Below are 18,155 nucleotides of genomic sequence, written 5' to 3' on the forward strand. Positions count from 1 at the left end.
AAGATGGATTGGAAGTTCTGTGTGGGTGGGGTATCTCAGATGTTGGTCTACACTGTAGGATGGTAAAGTGGTGAGCAAGCTTCATTACCAGGGGTAAATGGGCTTTTCTCTTAGGTATTAATATTCTCTAAGAGAAATATCTTGAAGTCATTGGCCTTGAGTTATCTTAGTCTGGTTGATGGGCAAGGAAGGTTAGTTGGGGAGGTTCATCATTCAGTTATTTCTTAATTTTCTTTTCTGTTTCTTGTATTATCCCTGACTTCTTTAGCATCTGGTGTTCCTGGGTTTATCTTGTTCATTTTATGTACAGAAAAACTTCTTGTTTCCCTGGGTCAAGTAGGAATAGTATCATGGCTGTCTGGGTTTGGAATCTGCAGGTTTTAACTGTACCTTTCATTTAGTCCTATTTTCTGCCTGTGCTTCCTCTCTGCATTTAGATGTATCTGATGCTCTTTATTCCCGAGCCTTTTCATTGTTCTGTAGGGTCGACAATTTTGTTGATAAATCCTTCCGTAGCCCCTTCCAAGTTTATTTCGTTTGCTCTGAGTCACTTATTATTCCTCCTTTTTCTTTCTTTCTTTTTTTTTTTTTTTTTTTAAGATTTTATTTATTTATTTGACAGAGAGAGACACAGCAAGAGAGGGAACACAAGCAGGGGGAGTGGGAGAGGGAGAAGCAGGCTTCCTGCGGAGCAGGGAGCCCGATGTTGGGCTCTATCCCAGGACCCTGGGATCATGACCCGAGCCAAAGGCAGAAGCTCAACGACTGAGCCACCCAGGCGCCCCTCTTCCTCCCTTTTCTATCATCCAAAATTTGTTGCTGTTGTTGTTCTTCGATTTTCTCTTTCCTAATGGAGTTAAAGATCTTTTTTTCTTTTAGGGTATTTGTAGTGGGTTTTTAAATAGACCAGAAATAAATGTTAAGTGTAAAATCAAGCTGGACTTAACTGAAAGTGATGTTTATTTATTTAAAAACACTTTCTCCTCCTGCAGTATGGGTAGGGATATAGAGAGAAGTACTGTATTGAGAATTCAAATACCTAAACTTTTCAGAATGGATTGTCATATAATAAAGTGTATAACTTACGTAAGTATTTAAAGATATGTGTATATGTGTATTTGTGTATCTTCACTTAGACTATCAGCTCTCCTTGAATTTGTATATTTGTAAGGACCTAGATTCAGTTCTGTGTTAATTTCTGAATGTATAACTTTTGTCTTTTTTTTTTAAGATTTTATTTACTTGACACAGAGCACAGGCACGGGGAGTGGCAGGCAGAGAGAGAGGGAGGGAGAAGCAGGCTCCCCACGGAGCAAGAAGCCCAATGCGGGACTTGATCCCAGGACCCTGGGATCATGACCTGAGCAGAAGGCAGATGCTTTACTGACTGAGCCACCCCTATGATTTTTGTCTTTTTAAGATTAGTGTTTCCTAGTCTGTTAAATGCCCCCAGTGCCTGCCAGTGAATTTTTTTTTTTTCTGCCAGTGAATTTTTAAAGTAAATTTGATTGGCTCTTTGACTTTCCTAATCCAAATCTGACTTCAAGGTATTTTTGGGAAGGAATTTAAGATTCCTTTTTCACTAAAGAAAGATATTCAAGGGGCTCCTGGGTGGTTCAGTCAGTTAAGTGGCTACCTTTGGCTCAGATCATGATCCCAGCCACATTCCTGGGATCAAGCCCCGCATCAGGCTCCCTGCTCGATGGGCTTTTCCCTCTCCACCGCTTGTGCTGTCCCATGCTCTCCTTTTCTCTCTCTCTCTCAAATAAATAAATAAAACCTTTAAAAAAAAGATATTCAAATGTATAGTCCTTCACTTTGAACTTGGATTTTCTTGAACCTTAAGAAAAACTGTTTGGGAACGCCTGGGTGGCTCAGTCGTTAAGTGTCTGCCTTCGGCTCAGGTCATGATCCCAGGGTTCTGGGATCGAGCCCCGCTTCAGGCTCTCTGCTCGGCTGGAAGCCTGCTTCTCCCTCTCCCACTCCCCCTGCTTGTATTTCCTCTCTCGCTGTGCCTCTCTCTGTCAAATAAATAAATAAATCTTTAAAAAAAAAAAAAGAAAAACTGTAAGAAAAATTTCAGGAGTAGTATGTTAATTTTTCTTCTTGTAGAAATTGTGGTAATACAGAATTTTAAAAGTGGAGATCTTAGAGGTTAAATCCCTTTCATTTTGCCACCGAGAAGATGGGCCTGATGTATTATTTATCTATTTCTGTGTAATATATTACTCAAAAAGTAGTATCTTAAAACAACAATGAACATTATCCTCAGAGTTTTTAGGGATAGGAATTTGGGAGTGGTTTTTGCTGGTTGGTTCTGGCCTGGATTTTTCAGGAGGTTGCATTCAAGTTGTTAGCCAGGTTACAGTCATCCCAAGCCTTATGTGGGGCTTGGAGGGTCTGCTTCCAAGTTGGTTCACTTAACGTGGCTGGCAGGTTGGTGCTTGTTGTTAGTGGGACCAGCACTCAGTTTTTTCTCCTGTGGACTACACAGCATGAGCTCCTTGATTATTTTACAACATGATAACTGGCTTCCCTCAGAGCGAGTGATCCAGAAGAGAGCAAGGCTGAGTGGCAGTGTCTCTTATGACCTAGTTTCAGATGTCACACAGTCATTTCAGCCACATTCCATTCATTAGATGTTAGTCATTAAGTCTGTTCCACATTCAAGGGGAGGAAAATTGGGCTTCCCTTTCTAAAGGGAAGAATATTAAAGAATTTGTGGCTATACTTTAAATTTGCCACACTTGGAGAAATGAAATTACATCTATATGGTCATTTAGGGAGTTGGTGCTCTATTTGGATTACAATATAGATGATTTGATAATATAACTCAGTACAAATTGTAAGTAATAGTTTTACTCTCATCCATCATTGGCTACAGTTACTCTTTTTTTTTTTTTTTAAAGGTTTTATTTATTTGAGAGAGTGAGCATGCGTGCAAGAGCACAAGTCGGGGAGAGGGGTGGAGGAGTAGATGGGGAGGGAGAACCAGGCTCCCCACTGAGCAGGGAGCCAACTGTGGGGCTTGATCCCAGGACCCCAAGATCATGACCTGAGCTGAAGGCAGACATTGAACCAACTGAGCCACCCAGGCACCCCTGTATGTAGTTATTCTTATAATCTGGGACTTGAGTATCATTTATTTGATTTACTGGACTCTTTAATTATTCACAGTATTGCCAGGCATTATGCTAACTGAACATGTCTAAGAGAACTAGATTTGTGTGTAATAATTACTGACTCTTACTGTATTTATTTATATATATATATTTATATATATACACACATACATACACACGTATGCACACATTGAAGGGTATTGAGTGTATATGTTATTCTTTTTTTTTTTAAAGATTTTATTTATTCGAGACACAGAGATACAGAGAGAGAGAGAGAAAGCATGAGCAGGGAAAGAGGCAGAGGGAGAGGGAGAAGCAGGCTCCTCGCTGAGCCAGGAGCCCGATGTGGGGCTCGATCCCAGGACCCTGGGATCATGACCTGAGCTGAAGGCAGACGCTTAACCATCTGAGCCACCCAGGTGCCCCGAGTGTATATGTTATTCTTAAATGCTCTTGATCAGCCAACTAGTGTAGGGATGTCCTTCCCAAGTTAGCCTTCAAGCAAATTATTATTATTATTTTTAGGATTTATTTACTTTTTTTTTTTTAAGATTTATTTATTTATTTGACAGAGAGAGAGAGAGAGACAGTGAGAGAGGGAACACAAGCAGGGGGAGTGGGAAAGGGAGATGCAGGCTTCCCGCTGAGCGGGGAGCCTGATGTGGGGCTCGATCCCAGGACCCTGGGATCATGACCCAAACTGAAGGCAGACGCTTAATGACTGAGCCACCCGGGCGCCCCAGATTTATTTACTTTAGAGAGAGAGTGCAAACAAGCAGGGAGAGGGACAGAAGGAGAGAGAGAATCCTGAAGTAGACTCCCTGCTGAGCATGGAGCCAGATGCAGGGCTCGATCCCAGGACCCTGAGACCATGACCTGAGCCGAAATCAAGAGCCAGCCGCCCAACCAGTGGAGCCACCCAGATGCCCTCCCTTCAAGCAAATTATTAATGTTAAAATACAGCTTTTTTATTAGTCAGCTACAAATCCCTTTGTGTAAAATAAACAATTAGCTTTACTAATAAGGTTTTTGTTTTAGCCAGTTTCCTGATATTTGCTAAACATATATTTAGTACTCAGTACTTAGAGAAGCAAAGATATTTGCCACAATTCCTGTTTTTAAATAGTTATTTGTGTAGAAGGACAGATAAATACACACATAAAATTGAAGACTATAATTGTCAACCTAATATGGTGACTTTTTACTACCCAAAGTCCCAGTTTTTGGTGGGATGCCATCTTTATAAATTACTGTTGTGCTACCCTGTGAGGAAGGGAGGAGGTAAAAAATTGGGTGGGGGTGGGGGGGAAGTACTTTGGTATTTGCTTATTTTTACTTTCTATATTACTTAAAATACATAATGGTTGTCTCTCTAGAAAGCATTAATTACTGAAAAATTTTCTTTCTCTTATAGGCAATGTCTATGCTGCTTCAAGGAATATAAGCATTTGGAGATTTTTAACCAAGTAGTGTGTGCACTTATTAACTTAGTGATTGCCCAAGTTCAAGTACTCCGGGACCAGCTTTGTAAACATTGTACTACTATTAACGTAGATTCCACGTGGCAAGATGAGACTAATCAAGTGGAAGAACCACTGAGTATAGAAAGAGAGTGTAAAGAAGGAAGTACAGAAAGACAAAAATCAATAGAAAAAAAATCAAACCCTACAAGAATTTGTAATCTGACTGAAGAGGAATCTTCAAAGAGTTGTGATCCTTTTAGTTTATGGAGTACAGATGAGAAGGAAAAACTTTTACTGTGTGTGGCAAAAATTTTTCAAATTCAGTTTCCTTTATATACTGCTTACAAGCATAATACTCATCCTACTATAGAGGTATGTAAACATAATATTGTGAATGTTAAGTAACACCAAGTTATAGTTATGTTGACAGTTTCTCACTTAAGAATAAATATGAGTTATTGTTGATGGAAAATTTATAAAAATCACAATGGTTAGGAAAAGTATTCCAGTTTTCTGTAGACCATTTCTGCAGCAACTTGGGTTGAACATTTGCTTAACACAGTCCTATTAGGGAAAGATCTATACATTGAACTCGTAAAAATTAAACTGTCCGTGATCTAAACATTTTGCCGATATATGCATCTATGCTCTACTTACTGTGACACTTTCAAAGAGTAGTAATTGAGGAAAAAGAAGCATGTGGAATTTTGAATTTCATTCTCAGAAACACTGTAACAGAATTTGGAATTCCTTTCATTAAGAAAACTTAACAAATATTCCTTAATAGTTTTAAATGATAGTACTGTCTTTTATAAATCAAGATGCTTGATTCATTCCATTAGTGATGATTTTACAACTTTTCCAAGAGTTTAGAAACCCACTTTAGGTTTATCTAGATAATGGCATTGCTTTGTACACATTGTGGCAGTTGAGACAGTTACAAGATAAGGTATTATATAAGTGGCATATGTATGAAATAACAGAGATTTATTATTTCTTATGATTCTCTGAGTTGTCCGGGCAATTCTTCTGTTGGTTTTATGGCAATTGTATTTACTTTGTAAGTTGGAAGACTTTGAAGGTCCAACATGGTGTCACATGTCTGACAGTTGGTGCTGGGTGTTGTCTAAGGCTTGGTTGGATTTTCTCCATATGGCCTCTTATTCTCCACTAGAGTTGATTGGCTTCTTTACGTGGTAGTCTTAGCATTGATTCAGGAAGATGAATGTGTAAGCTGTAAGACCTCTTAAGGTCCAGCCTCTGAAATGACACAGTATAAATCCTGCCACATCCTCTTGGTTGAAACCATTAACAAGGGCAGCCTAGATTCAAAGGGGTATGAAGTACAATCTCTGTATGGTAGGAGAGGTAACATTTCATTTCAAACTTTAACATATCTACCACATGCTTTTAAAAAAAGTCTGCCTGTTTTCTCTGGCTTATTTGTTCTATAACCTTCATACTGACTTCTTTCTTCATCTTGAAAAAAAAAAAATAGTCTTTTACTAAAATGCTTTCACATTGAGAAAAATTTTGAGACCACTTAAAAACAGCCCAGGAGGTAGGTATTTCCCCTATTGGAATTCTACCTTCTACAGTTCTTGGTCTATTATTTTTCCTTGGAGAATCTTTTAATGAATCTTACATGACATAAGATATTTAGTAAACATCCTAAAAAAATATCAGCTCAGAATCCTTTTTCAACAAACAGGATCTATTTGTACAAGCCAGCAAAATTTAATCTTAAGAACACCATGTGAATAGTGTTTTTAATGCCTTAATTGATAATTGAAATACGCTGAAAATAGTTTGGTTAGGGATCCAGATATGTGAAATTCATGCAAAGTTTTCTTTTCTTTTCTTTTATTATGTTATGTTAGTCATGCAAAGTTTCTTAATAAAATTAAATTTTTCCAGTTAAAAATCTCTTAACAATAGAACCATTGCAATACCAAATCTATTTTCTTCCTAAAATCAGTTTGCTTACCACTTTGCCATTTTTTTAATCATTAGAAAAAAATCTCCAAATGTAAGCATAGTCACACTGCCCTACTTTCTCTTTTGAAATAAAGTTCCTCGTTTTTACTGTTCTTGAGGATCATTCCATTTGACTACTTGGTTGAAAGCAGTAGTTTCATGAGGTCTTTGAGGTAAAATTCTAATAAAAAACCACCTTAGATAAAATGTAACGTATTTGAGGTAAAATTCTAATAAAAAACAACCTTAGATATAATGTAATCTAGAGTTACACAGAATTCTCTCCTTATACAGAATTTGTGTTTCTGTAATACTCTGTTCATAATATAGCTGTTTCCCAGGTTTCTAATAAGTCAGCAATGATCTCTTTACAAATACTTGAAAAATTTATAGTTTCTATCCTAGTGGCCATGTGGTTAAATGGTAACAGTCCTATTTAACTTTGATTTTAATTTGATTTTGACTCCTTCTAAAGGGGCACAAATTGGCTAAGACTATTTATTTATTTTTTAGAAAGATTTTTATTTGTCAGACAGCACAAGCAGGGGGGAGCGGCAGGCAGAGGGAGAAGCAGGCTCCCGCTAAGCAAGGAACCCCGTGTGGGACTTGATCCCAGGACTCTGGGATCATGACCCAAGTTGAAGGCAGACACTTAACTAACTGAGCCACCCAGGTGTCCCTGGCTAAGACTCTTTAAAAGATGATTCAGTACTCCTGTGATAGTATGTAGATAGTTGTGACTTTAGAACCTAGTCAACCATCTTATTTTATATAAGAGGGAACTGGCTTTTTTTTTCTTTTTTAAAGTTTATTTACTTATTTAAGTAATCTATACCCAATGTGGGGCTTGAACTAATGACCCCAAGATCAAGAGTCAAGTGCTCCTCTGACTAAGCCAGCCAGGTGCCCCAAGAGGGAACTGGCTTACACAGGTTAGAAGTTCTGGTCAGGTTTGCACAACATATTGCTGAGGGAGTTGTTTAGAATTCAGTTCATTCTGCTATACTGCTTCTCAGTCACTTCAAACTAATCTCTGTAGCTATTGTATCCATTGCCAGGAGTAAGATAGGAACTCAGAGCCTCTCCTTCTCCCCATCCCTTCCTGTCTGTATCCTTCTTTCTTTCTATCAAAATTGATAATATTTTAAAAGATATAATTAGAAATAAGTATTAATTCAGGTTAAACCTTAGTTTGGGGGCAAGGAGCTGTTGCATTCTTTTCTTAATCCTGAATCATAATGTGTAATTCTATGATGTATTGCCCTAGTATTTTAAGTTTTTATTCTAAGTAAAGGGAAATGAGTATAATAATTATAGAAAGAAGAGAAACCATTGCGCTTGTTAAATGTGTGTGTAATATGATTAGGTAGACTAAATACATTATATTCCAAATTTCTGCATCTAGTTTGGTTTTCTCTTGCCACTTTCCACTGTTTTTATTTACCATTTATTAAATTTAAAAAATATTTTAAATTCACCCTTTTAATGTATACAATTTAGTAAGTTGTAGTATATTCCCACAGTTGTGCAACCATCACTACTGTCTAATTCCCATACAGATGACTTCTTTTTAAGTAAAAATTGTATTCCTAATCCACTGCCTTTCAGTTTTTCATAGTTTGATCATGGAGCAGCATTTGTTTAATTAGATGTAGAATTACTTTCTGGTTACTCATTTATTTATTTTCTCTTTTAAAGTAATAGGCAGATTTCTTTTTTACTTCTGGAAATAGAATGGCATTATCTTATTTAGTAAATAAGGTGAGGTTTTCTGAAAAGGTAAAAACTAAACATAGGTTTCTTAAGGCCTTTCTAGGGATCATTTAAAATTAGAACTTTTTGAAACAAAAATGATGTTGATTAAGCTTTTAGGAAGGTTTCCTAGTGTTATTCCTACTGTTGTTACCTATAGATCTATGTTAACTCTATATACTACTTAAAATGAGATTTTAATGACACCTTAGGATAATGTCTTCCTTCATGTATAGAGTAGAAACAAGAAATTGTAAAACAGTTCTTCTCTGTAGTCAGAATAGATGTAACCAAGTCCATGAGCAACATTTTGCACATCAGAATAGAATTTTGTTAGGACATTTTCTAGCTGTGGGCACTAGAAATTTTGACTCCATTCTAATATTACAGCATGGTTCACCTGGCTCATGAATCTGTATTTAATACCACAGGTGTTCTTACATTCTGGACTTGTTGAAGTCAAAAGGTTTGGTGAGAATAATTTAAGGCTTTCACTGTGGTCCTGCTAGTAGAAGCTCAGGAGTAGATTTAGGTTTAGTACATTTGATTTAACAAATGTTTTGACCTGTCTTAGGACAGTTTTTGATTATTTGGAAATGTGAGAGTTTTATGTGATGCTCTCCATCATTTGTTTTCAAACTTTATTTCAGCAATAGGACTTACATAAAGCATGTAACAGCAATGAATGACAGGTTTCTTTGGCAGTTAACATTTTTCAGGTGAAAGTATCCAGCTTTCTGATTATAAAAGTAACATTTTCAGTGTGACTAAAAATACAGAATATACAAATACAGACTTAAGCCTTGAACCTCTCTTCTTTCTCCATCTCAAAAAAACCATTGTTAGGAAATTAGTTCACATTATTTCTGGACATATAAAAAGTAATGAAAATCAGATCGTGTTCATAAATCCTGATTTTTAAAATGTAATATAAGATACTGTCTTTCTATGCCTGTACATACGGGCCCACCTTAGCTTTTTAAAGGAATAACCATAAAAATCAATTGCTTAAAGTATAAATAAATAAATAAGATAAACTTAATTATTTTTAGTGAATGTACAGAGTTACATAACCATTACCACATTCCATTTTTAGAACTGTTCAGTCATCCCAAAAAGATCCCTCATGGCATTTCACCTTATTTTTGAAAGCTCCATAAGACACTGGATGGTTATGCTACAGTTTAATTAGCCATTCAATGGATGGGTATTTGTTTCTAACTTTGAGATATTATAATTTCAGTGAGCATCATTAAACATTTTCCAGCATTACCTTTATTGTTGTTGGGATAAATAACCAAAAGATGAATTGCTGGGTCAAAGGGAATGTGCATTTTAAATGTTGATAGATACTGCCAAATTGTCCTCCAGCAAGGTCATACCAGTTTCTTTTCTCACCAGCAATGGATGAGTATGCTTTCAAGTAGTTTAAATCATATGTATACAAAGCACATTGTGGAACTTGTGAGTATACATCTGGGGAATTCCAGAGCACAGTTTTAAAAGCACTTAACTAAGTTATAATCTGTTTTTGTAACAATTATCCCAGTTCTTTATGGAAACACTATTGTTTAAAAAGGCAGAATAATATATAATACATAGAAAGATTTCTTTAGAGAAGGCTTAAAATACATTTTAGAACTGAACCATTACTATCTTCAGTTAGGAGTACTGTTATTCATGATGAGAAGCAGTTACAAAACTTATTTCAGGTTTTATAAACTCAGTCTTTAGAGGTATTGTATTTTCTTGAGTATAGTTGACACAGAAAATTGTATTTTTTTAGAGATTATTATTTCTTAGGGTAGCCTAATTGTTTCCTTTTTTTTTTTTAAATCAGGATATCTCAACCCAAGAAAGCAACATATTAGGGGCATTCTGTGATATGAATGTAAGTATGTTTTTCTTATTCTCAGGTTTATGGAAAATTTGGTCTTTTGTTCATATAGGTCTTTGAGTTTATTTTTATGTTTCATCAGTATCTTTTCCATATTGGTAATAAAATGAAAATTATTCCTGATGAGTTTTAAAATATTTTTTTTCCCTCAGGATGTAGAAGTACCATTGCATTTGCTTCGTTATGTATGTTTGTTTTGTGGGAAAAATGGCCTTTCTCTCATGAAGGATTGCTTTGAATATGGAACTCCTGAAACATTGCCATTTCTTATAGCACATGCATTTATTACAGTTGTATCTAATGTAAGTATTGTTTGGAATTGGTTTTAATCTTGGGAATAACGTTTAGGATTTTAATAACATGAATTTTATGTCCAGAAAAGACAGGTTTTGAGTAATTTGGTGCATGTACAATAATTTTTTTCCTGGGTTATATTTTGAAAAAATTGAGTACAGAAGCCTTTTTAAAAAGGTCTTATAATAAAAACGGAATTTTATAATTTTTTTTTGAATTTGTCTAAGTTAATGAATTTAAGTTAAATAAGTAAATTTAGCCATTCACTACTTCTCTTTAAAATATAAGATAGGTAGCTGTTTACAAAAGTCTTACCTTGATTTTAATTTTCCTTGCCTGAGATTTTGTACTGGGAAATTTTGGCTTTTTAGATTTTTAGTTACTTAAAAAGATGTTTAGCTTAGGGTACTACTACAGTGTGCCTGACTTTTCTCTATATTACAAGACCTCATAACATATTTCTCCATTTGTAAAGAAGATAATGATTTTATATGTTGTGAAAGTCAGTTACTGTGAAGCACAATAGATGTGGAAGCAGAGAGATACTTTGGTTTTTTGTGCTTCCCAGATACTGAGATTTTTACAAACTGATGGTTTGTGGCAGCCTGTGTCGAGCATCAATTGATGCCATTTTTCCAACAGCATTTGCTCGCTTTGATCTGTGTCATTTTGGTAACTCTTGGAACATTTCAAACTTTTTCATTATTCTTATATCTATTATGGTGATCAGTGATTACAACTCATTGAAAACTCATATGATGGTTAGCATTAACAATAAAGAATTTTAATTCAGGTTTGTACATTATTTTTAGACATGCTACTTCACACTTAATAGATTATAGTATAATATAAACACAACTTTTATGTGCATTGGGAAACCAAAAAATTAATTTGACTGTAATGAAGTTGAGCACTGTTTCATAGGCATATTCACCATTTGGTTATTTTTATGAGAAGTACCTGTTCAAGTGTTTTACCTGTTACAAAAAATTGCATGGTCTACTTTTTCCTTTCAGATGTGTACAGATTCCTTACATGTTTTATATGCAAATCTTTTGTCTGGCATACACATATTGGTAGTATCTTCTTCCACACTATGATTTGCTTTTCCTTCTCGTGTATCTGTTAAGAGATATTATTATTCCTTAATCTTAATGGTTTAATTTATCAAAGAAGTTTTTTGTTAGGGTTATGTTTTCATTTGTGGATGAAGAAGTCTTTCTTATCCTAAGGTCATGAAGTTATTTACCTATATTCTGGAAGTTTTATTGTTTCACATTTTGATTACAGCTCAGTCGGAACTGATTTTTGTGTATGGTGTAAGTGATGAATCAAGATTAACCACCCCCGTTTTTTAAGATTTATTTATTTGTTTTAGAGAGAGCATGAGCACGGGGGCAGAGGGAGAGGGGGACAGAGCATCTCAAGCATACTCTGTGCTGAACACGGAGCCTGACGTGGGGCTCAATCTCATGACCCTGAGATCACGACCTGAGTCAAAACCAAGAGTTGGACCCTTAACCAACTGTGCCACCTAGGAGCCCCTAATTTTCTTTTTCTTAAAAAACAAGCATTGGTCCTAACACTTTAGCAAAGACAGTCCTTTCTTCATTTCCCAGTACCATTTTTGTTATAAATTAGATGTCTTCTTATGTGCATGGGTCTGGGATCTCTAGCATATAACGTTGTCTCTTCACTTAATGATTAGCTATTTGCACACCATCTTAATCTCTGGAGCTTTATAGCAAGACTTGCTGTCTGGTAAAGCAAGTTCTACCTTCCTGTCATTCTTCTACTTTTTTTTTTTTTAAGGTATAATTGACATAGTGTTATATTAGTTCGAGGTGTAGAATGTAACATCAGTGTTAGTATATATTGCAAAATGTTTGTCACAATGAGTCTAATTAACATCCATCACCATTGATAGTTAACAAAATTCTTTTTTCTTGTCATGAGAACTTCTAAGGAGTATTCTTAGCAACTTGCAAATATGCAATACAGTATTGTTAATTATAGTCACGATGCTGTACATTACATCCCCATACCCTGTCATTTTTAAAGAGTGTTTTGTGTCCTCGTGGATCTTTCTATTTGGAATCAATGCCTAATTTGTACATATAAACATTTTGGGTTGCCATGAATCTATAGATCAATTTGGGGAGAATACTTTATATATATATATATATAGTAAATGTGTTTTTATTTACATGTTCTTAAATTTCTCTCATAATTTTCTGTGTTTCTGTATAGATGTATTATATGTCTTTTTTTCTTAACAATTTTTATTTTTATTTATTTTTTTCTTTGAAGTAGGCTCCATGCCCAGCGTGGGGCTCAGACTGATGACCCTGAGATCACGAGTCTCATGCTGTACAGACTGAGCCAGCCAGGCACCCCCAATAATAATTTTTTTATCATTTTATTTTATTTCATCATGATAAATGTACTTTTCAATCCCCATCCTCTATAACCCTCATCCCTCCCATGCCCCTTCCTTCTGATAAACATCAGTTCTCTATAATTAAGAGTCTCTGGTTTTGTCTCTTCCCCCCCCCTTTGCTCATCTGTTTCTTAAATTTCACATATGAGTGAGATCATGTGGTATTTGTCTTTCTCTGATTTAGCTTCACATTATACTCTCTGGCTCTGTCCATGTCATTGAAAATGGCAAACTTTCATTCTTTTTTATGGCTGAATAATATTCCATTCTACATCTTCTTTATCCATTCATTTGTCAGTGGGCACTTGGGATGCTTCCATAGTTTGACTATTGTAAATAATGCTGCAGTAAACATAGGGGTGCATATATCCTTCTGAATTAGTGTTTTCATTTTTTGGGTAAATAGCCAGTAATGTGATTACTGGATCCTAGGGTGGTTCTATTTTTAATTTGTTGAGGAACCTCCATACTGTCTTCCGTAGTAGCTGCACCAGTTTGCATTCCTACCAACAGTTGTATCCTTACCACCAGTTGTTGTTTCTTGTGTTTTTGATTTTAGCCATTTTGATAGGTGTGAGGTGATATCTCATTATAGTTTTGATTCGTTTTCCTGATGATGAGTGATGTTGAGCATCTTTTCATGTGTCTCTTCGCCATCTGTATGTCTTCTTTGGAGAAACGTCTGTTCATACCTTCTTATTTTTAGTTGGATTATTTTTTGTGTGTATGTGTGTTGTATAAGTTCTTTATATATTTTGGATACTAACCCTTTATCAGATATGGCATTTGCAAGTATCTTCTCCCATTCAGTAGGTTACCTTTTAGTTTTATTGATTGTTTCCTTTGCTGTGCAAACACTTTTTATTTTGATGTAGTCCCAATAATTTATTTTTGCTTTGGTTTCCTTTGCCTCAGGAGGTATATCTAGAAAAATGTTGCTCTGGCTGATGTCAGAGAAATTACTGCCTGTGCTCTCTTCTAGGATTTTTATGGTTTTATTTATTTATTTATTTATTTATTTATTTATTTATTTTACTAATTTTTAAAGATTTTATTTATTTATTTGACAGAGAGAGCAAGAGAGCACAAGCAGGGGGAACAGTAGAGGGAGAGGGAGAAGCAGGCTCCCCACCAAGTAGGGAGCCCGATGCGGGGCTCGATCCCGGGACCCTGAGATCATGACCTGAGCTGAAGGCAGATGCTTAACCATCTGATCCACCCAGGTGCCCCGGATTTTTATGGTTTTAGGTCTTACATTTAGGTCTTTAATCCACTTTGAGTTTATTTTTTGTGTATGGTGTAAGAAAGTAGTCCAGCGTGTAGCTGTCCAGTTTTCCCAACACCATTTGTTGAAGAGACTGTCTTTTTCCCCATTGTATCTTCATTCCTTCTTTGTGGAAGATTAATTGACAGTATAATTGTGGGTTTATTTCTGGGCTTTCTGTTCTATTCCATTGATTTATGTGTCTGTTTCCGTGTCTGTACCATACTGTTTTTTTTTTTTTTAAGATTTTATTTATTTATTTATCTTAGAGCATACCAGCGAGGGAGGAGGGGCAGAGGGAGAGGGAGATAGAGAATCCCAAGCAGGCTCTGTGCTGAGTGCGGAGCCTGACGTGGGCCCAGTCCCACGACCTGGAGATCGTGACCCGAGTGGAAACCAAGCGAATGTTCAACCAACTGAGCCACCCAGGTGCCCCTAGTACCTTACTGTTTTGATTACTACTGGTTTGTAATATAACTTGAAGTTGTATTACCTGGAATTGTTTTACTTCCAGATTTGTTTTTCTTTTTCAATATTGCTTTGGCTATTCGAGGTCTTCTGTGGTTCCATACAAATTTTAGGATTGTTCTAGTTCTATGATGAATGCAGTTGGTATTTGCATCGGGATTGCATTAAATCTGTAGATTGCTTTGGGTAGTACGGACATTTTAACAATATTTGTTCTTCAAACCCATGAGTGTGGTTTCTGTTTCTTTGCATTGTCTTGAATTTCTTTCATCAGCGTTTTATAGTTTTCAGAGTATAGTAGGTCTTTCATCTCCTTGGTTAAGTGTATTCCTAGGTATTTTATTACTTTTGGTGCAGTTGTAAATGGGGTTGGTTTTCTTGATTTCTGTTTCTGCTGCTTCATTATTAGTGTTTAGAAATGCAGTGGATTTCTGTACATTGATTTTGTAATTTTTGATTTTACTGGATTCATTTATCATTTCTAGTCTTTTGGTGGAGTTTTTAGGGCACTGTATGTATAGTATCATGTCATCTGCAAATAGTGAAAATTTTATTTCCTCACCAATTTCGATACGTTCTTTTCCTTTTTCTTGTCTGACTGCTGTGGCTAGGACTTCTACTACCATCTTGAACAAAAGTGGTAAGAGTGAACTTCTTGTCTTGTTCTTGACGTTAGGGGAAAAGATCTCAAGTTTTTAACCACTGAGTCTGATGTTGGCTGTGGGTTTTTCATATAAGGCCTTTATTAGGTCTAGTTCCGTCTAGACCTACTTTGTTGAGGATTTTTATCATAAATGGATGTTGTACTTTGTCACATGCTTTTTCTGCACTTATGAAATGATCATATGGTTTTTATCCTTTCTCTTGTTGATGTGATGTGTCATGCTGATTGGCGAATATTGAGCCATCTTGCATCCTGGGAATAAATGCCACTTGATAGGTGGTGTAAGGTTTTTTCTTTAATGTTTTGTTGGACTTGATTTGCTAATAATATTATTGGGGATTTTTGCATCCATATTTATAAGAGATACTGGATTCTAGTTCTCTTTTTTTTGTAGTGTCTTTTTCAGGTTTTTATATCAAGGTGATACTGTTCTCCTAGAATGAATTTGGAAGTTTTCCTTCCTTTTCTGTTTTATGGAATAGTTTGAGAAGAATAGTTATTAATTCTTCTTTAAATGGTTGGTAGAAATATCTGTGAAGCCATCTGGTCATGGACTTATGTTTTTTGGGAGTTTTTGATTATGGATTCAACTTCATTGTTGGTAGTTGGTCTATTCAAATTTTCTACTTATTCCTGCTTTAGTTTTGGTAGGTTATATGTTTCTACGAATTTATCCATTTGTTCTAAGTTGTTCAATTTGTTGGCATATAGGTTTTCATAATATTCTGTTAAAATTGTTTGTATTTCTGTGGTGTTGGTTGTTATTTCTTCACTCTCATTAGTGATTTTGTTTCTTTAGGTCCTCTCTCTCTCTCTTTCTCTTTTTTTAGGAGTCGTGCTAGAGGTTTATCACTTTCGTTCACCTTCTCAAAGAACCAGGTCCTGGTTTCCTCTGTTCTGTTGTTTCTTTTTAGTTTGCGTATCATCTGTTTCTGCTCTGATCTTTATAATTTCCTTTCTTTTCCTGGGTTTGGGTGTTATTTTCTTTTCCTAGCTCCTTTAAGTGTAAAGTTAGGTGGTTTATTTGAGATTGTTCATACTTCTTGAGGTAGGTCTATGTTGCTGTACACTTTCCTCTTTTTAAAGATTTTTTAAAAATTTATTTTTTAAAAATTACTATTTTTTAAAAGATTTTATTTATTTCAGAGAGAGAGAGCAAGACAGAGAGCGTGAGCTGGGGGAGGAGCAGAGGTAGAGAGAGAGGCAGACTCCCCGCTGAGCAGAGAGCCCAATGTGGGGCTTGATCCCAGGGCCCTGGGATCATACCCTGAGCTGAAGGCGGACGCTTAACCGACTGAGCCACCCAGGCACCCCTAAGTTTTTTTTTGTTTGTTTGTTTTTAAAGATTTTATTTATTTGACAGGGAGAGAGAGAGAAAGAGCTTTTATTTTTAAGTAATCACTACACTCAAAATCGGGTTTGAACCCACAACCCCAAAACTAACAGTTGCATGCTCCACAGACTGAGCCAGCCAGGTGCCCCTATACACTTCTCTCTTAGAACCACTTTTGCTGTATCCTAAAGATTTTGGACTTTCGTGTTTTCATTTTCATTTGTTTCTCTGTAATTTTTTATTTTTTCTGTGATTTTTTTTTTCATTGATTCATTTATTTTAAAGATTTTATTTATTTATTGACAGAGCGAGTGAGTGTGCACAAGCAGGGGGAGCAGCAGTGGGAGAGGGAGAAGCAGGCTCTCAACTGAGCAGGGAGCTCAATGTGGGGCTTGATCCCAGGACCCTGGGATCATGACATGAGCCAAAGGCAGACGCTTAACCGACTGAGCCACCCAGGGACCCCCATTCATTATTTAGTAGCATGTTATTTAACCTCCATGTATTTGTGTGCTTTCCAGAGTTTTTCTTGTGGTTGATTTCTAGTTTCATAGCTTTGTGGTTAGAAAAGATGCATAGTATGACTTCGATTGTTTTGAACTTGTTGAGATTTGGTTTTTGGCCTAGTATGTATTTTGGAGAATGTTCCATGTTCACTTGAAAAGAATGTGCATTCTCTTTTAGGGTGGAATGTTTTGAATGTGTCTGTTAAATCTATGTCCAGTGTGTCATTCAAAGCCACTGTTCGCTTATTGATTTTCTGTTTGGATGATATGTCCATCGATGTAAGTGGAGTGTTAAAAGTCCCCTACTACTATTATATTACTATTGATTGTTTCCTTTTAGTTTATTATTAACTGTTTTATGTATTTGGGTGCTCTCATGTTGGGTGCATAAATATTTACAATTATTATATCTTCTTGTTGGATTGTCTCATTCTCTGGTGTCTTTTTTTGTCTCTTATTAGAATCTTTGTTTTAAAGTTTTAATTTTGTCTGATACAAATATTGCTACCTAGGCTTTCTTTGCATAACCATTTGTATTATAAATATTTCTCCATCCCCTCACTTTTTTTTAAAGATTTATTTGTTTATTTATTTAATTTTATTTAGTGCATGCCAGTGGGGGAGGAGCAAAGGGAGAGGGACAAGCAGACCCCATGCTTAGCTGGATGTGGGGCTCTATCCCATGACCTCGAGATTGTTATCTGAACCGAAATCAAGAGTCAGGTGCTCAACCAGCTCAGCCACCCAGGCACCCCTCCGTCCTCTCACTTTCAATCTACACATGTCTTTCAGTGTGTAATGAGTCTCTTGTAAGCAGCATTCTAGATGGGTCTTGTTTTATTATCCATTCCATCACTCTGTGTCTTTTGATTGGGGTTTTTAGTCCATTTACATTCAGAGTAGTTATTGATAGATACGTATTTATTTCCATTTTATTACTTGTTTTGTGATTGTTTCTATAGGTTTTTTTCCGAT

General features: G+C 35.9%; 1 protein-coding gene across 5 annotated transcripts in view; it reads left to right on the forward strand.

Moving 5' to 3' along the window:
• USP34 (ubiquitin specific peptidase 34) overlaps positions 1-18,155 on the forward strand; it is a 260,898-nt gene that overhangs the window by 63,931 nt on the left and 178,812 nt on the right. For all 5 annotated transcript variants that reach the window (XM_032410902.1, XM_032410904.1, XM_032410903.1 and 2 more), the window contains exons 3-5: positions 4,537-4,957; positions 10,155-10,205; positions 10,364-10,513. In XM_032410902.1, the coding sequence (XP_032266793.1) occupies positions 4,537-4,957; positions 10,155-10,205; positions 10,364-10,513 (622 nt within the window). The remainder of the gene's footprint in view (positions 1-4,536; positions 4,958-10,154; positions 10,206-10,363; positions 10,514-18,155) is intronic.

Source organism: Phoca vitulina, unplaced genomic scaffold (genome assembly GCF_004348235.1).
Source record: "Phoca vitulina isolate PV1807 unplaced genomic scaffold, GSC_HSeal_1.0 scaffold12, whole genome shotgun sequence".
NCBI lineage: Eukaryota > Metazoa > Chordata > Mammalia > Carnivora > Phocidae > Phoca > Phoca vitulina.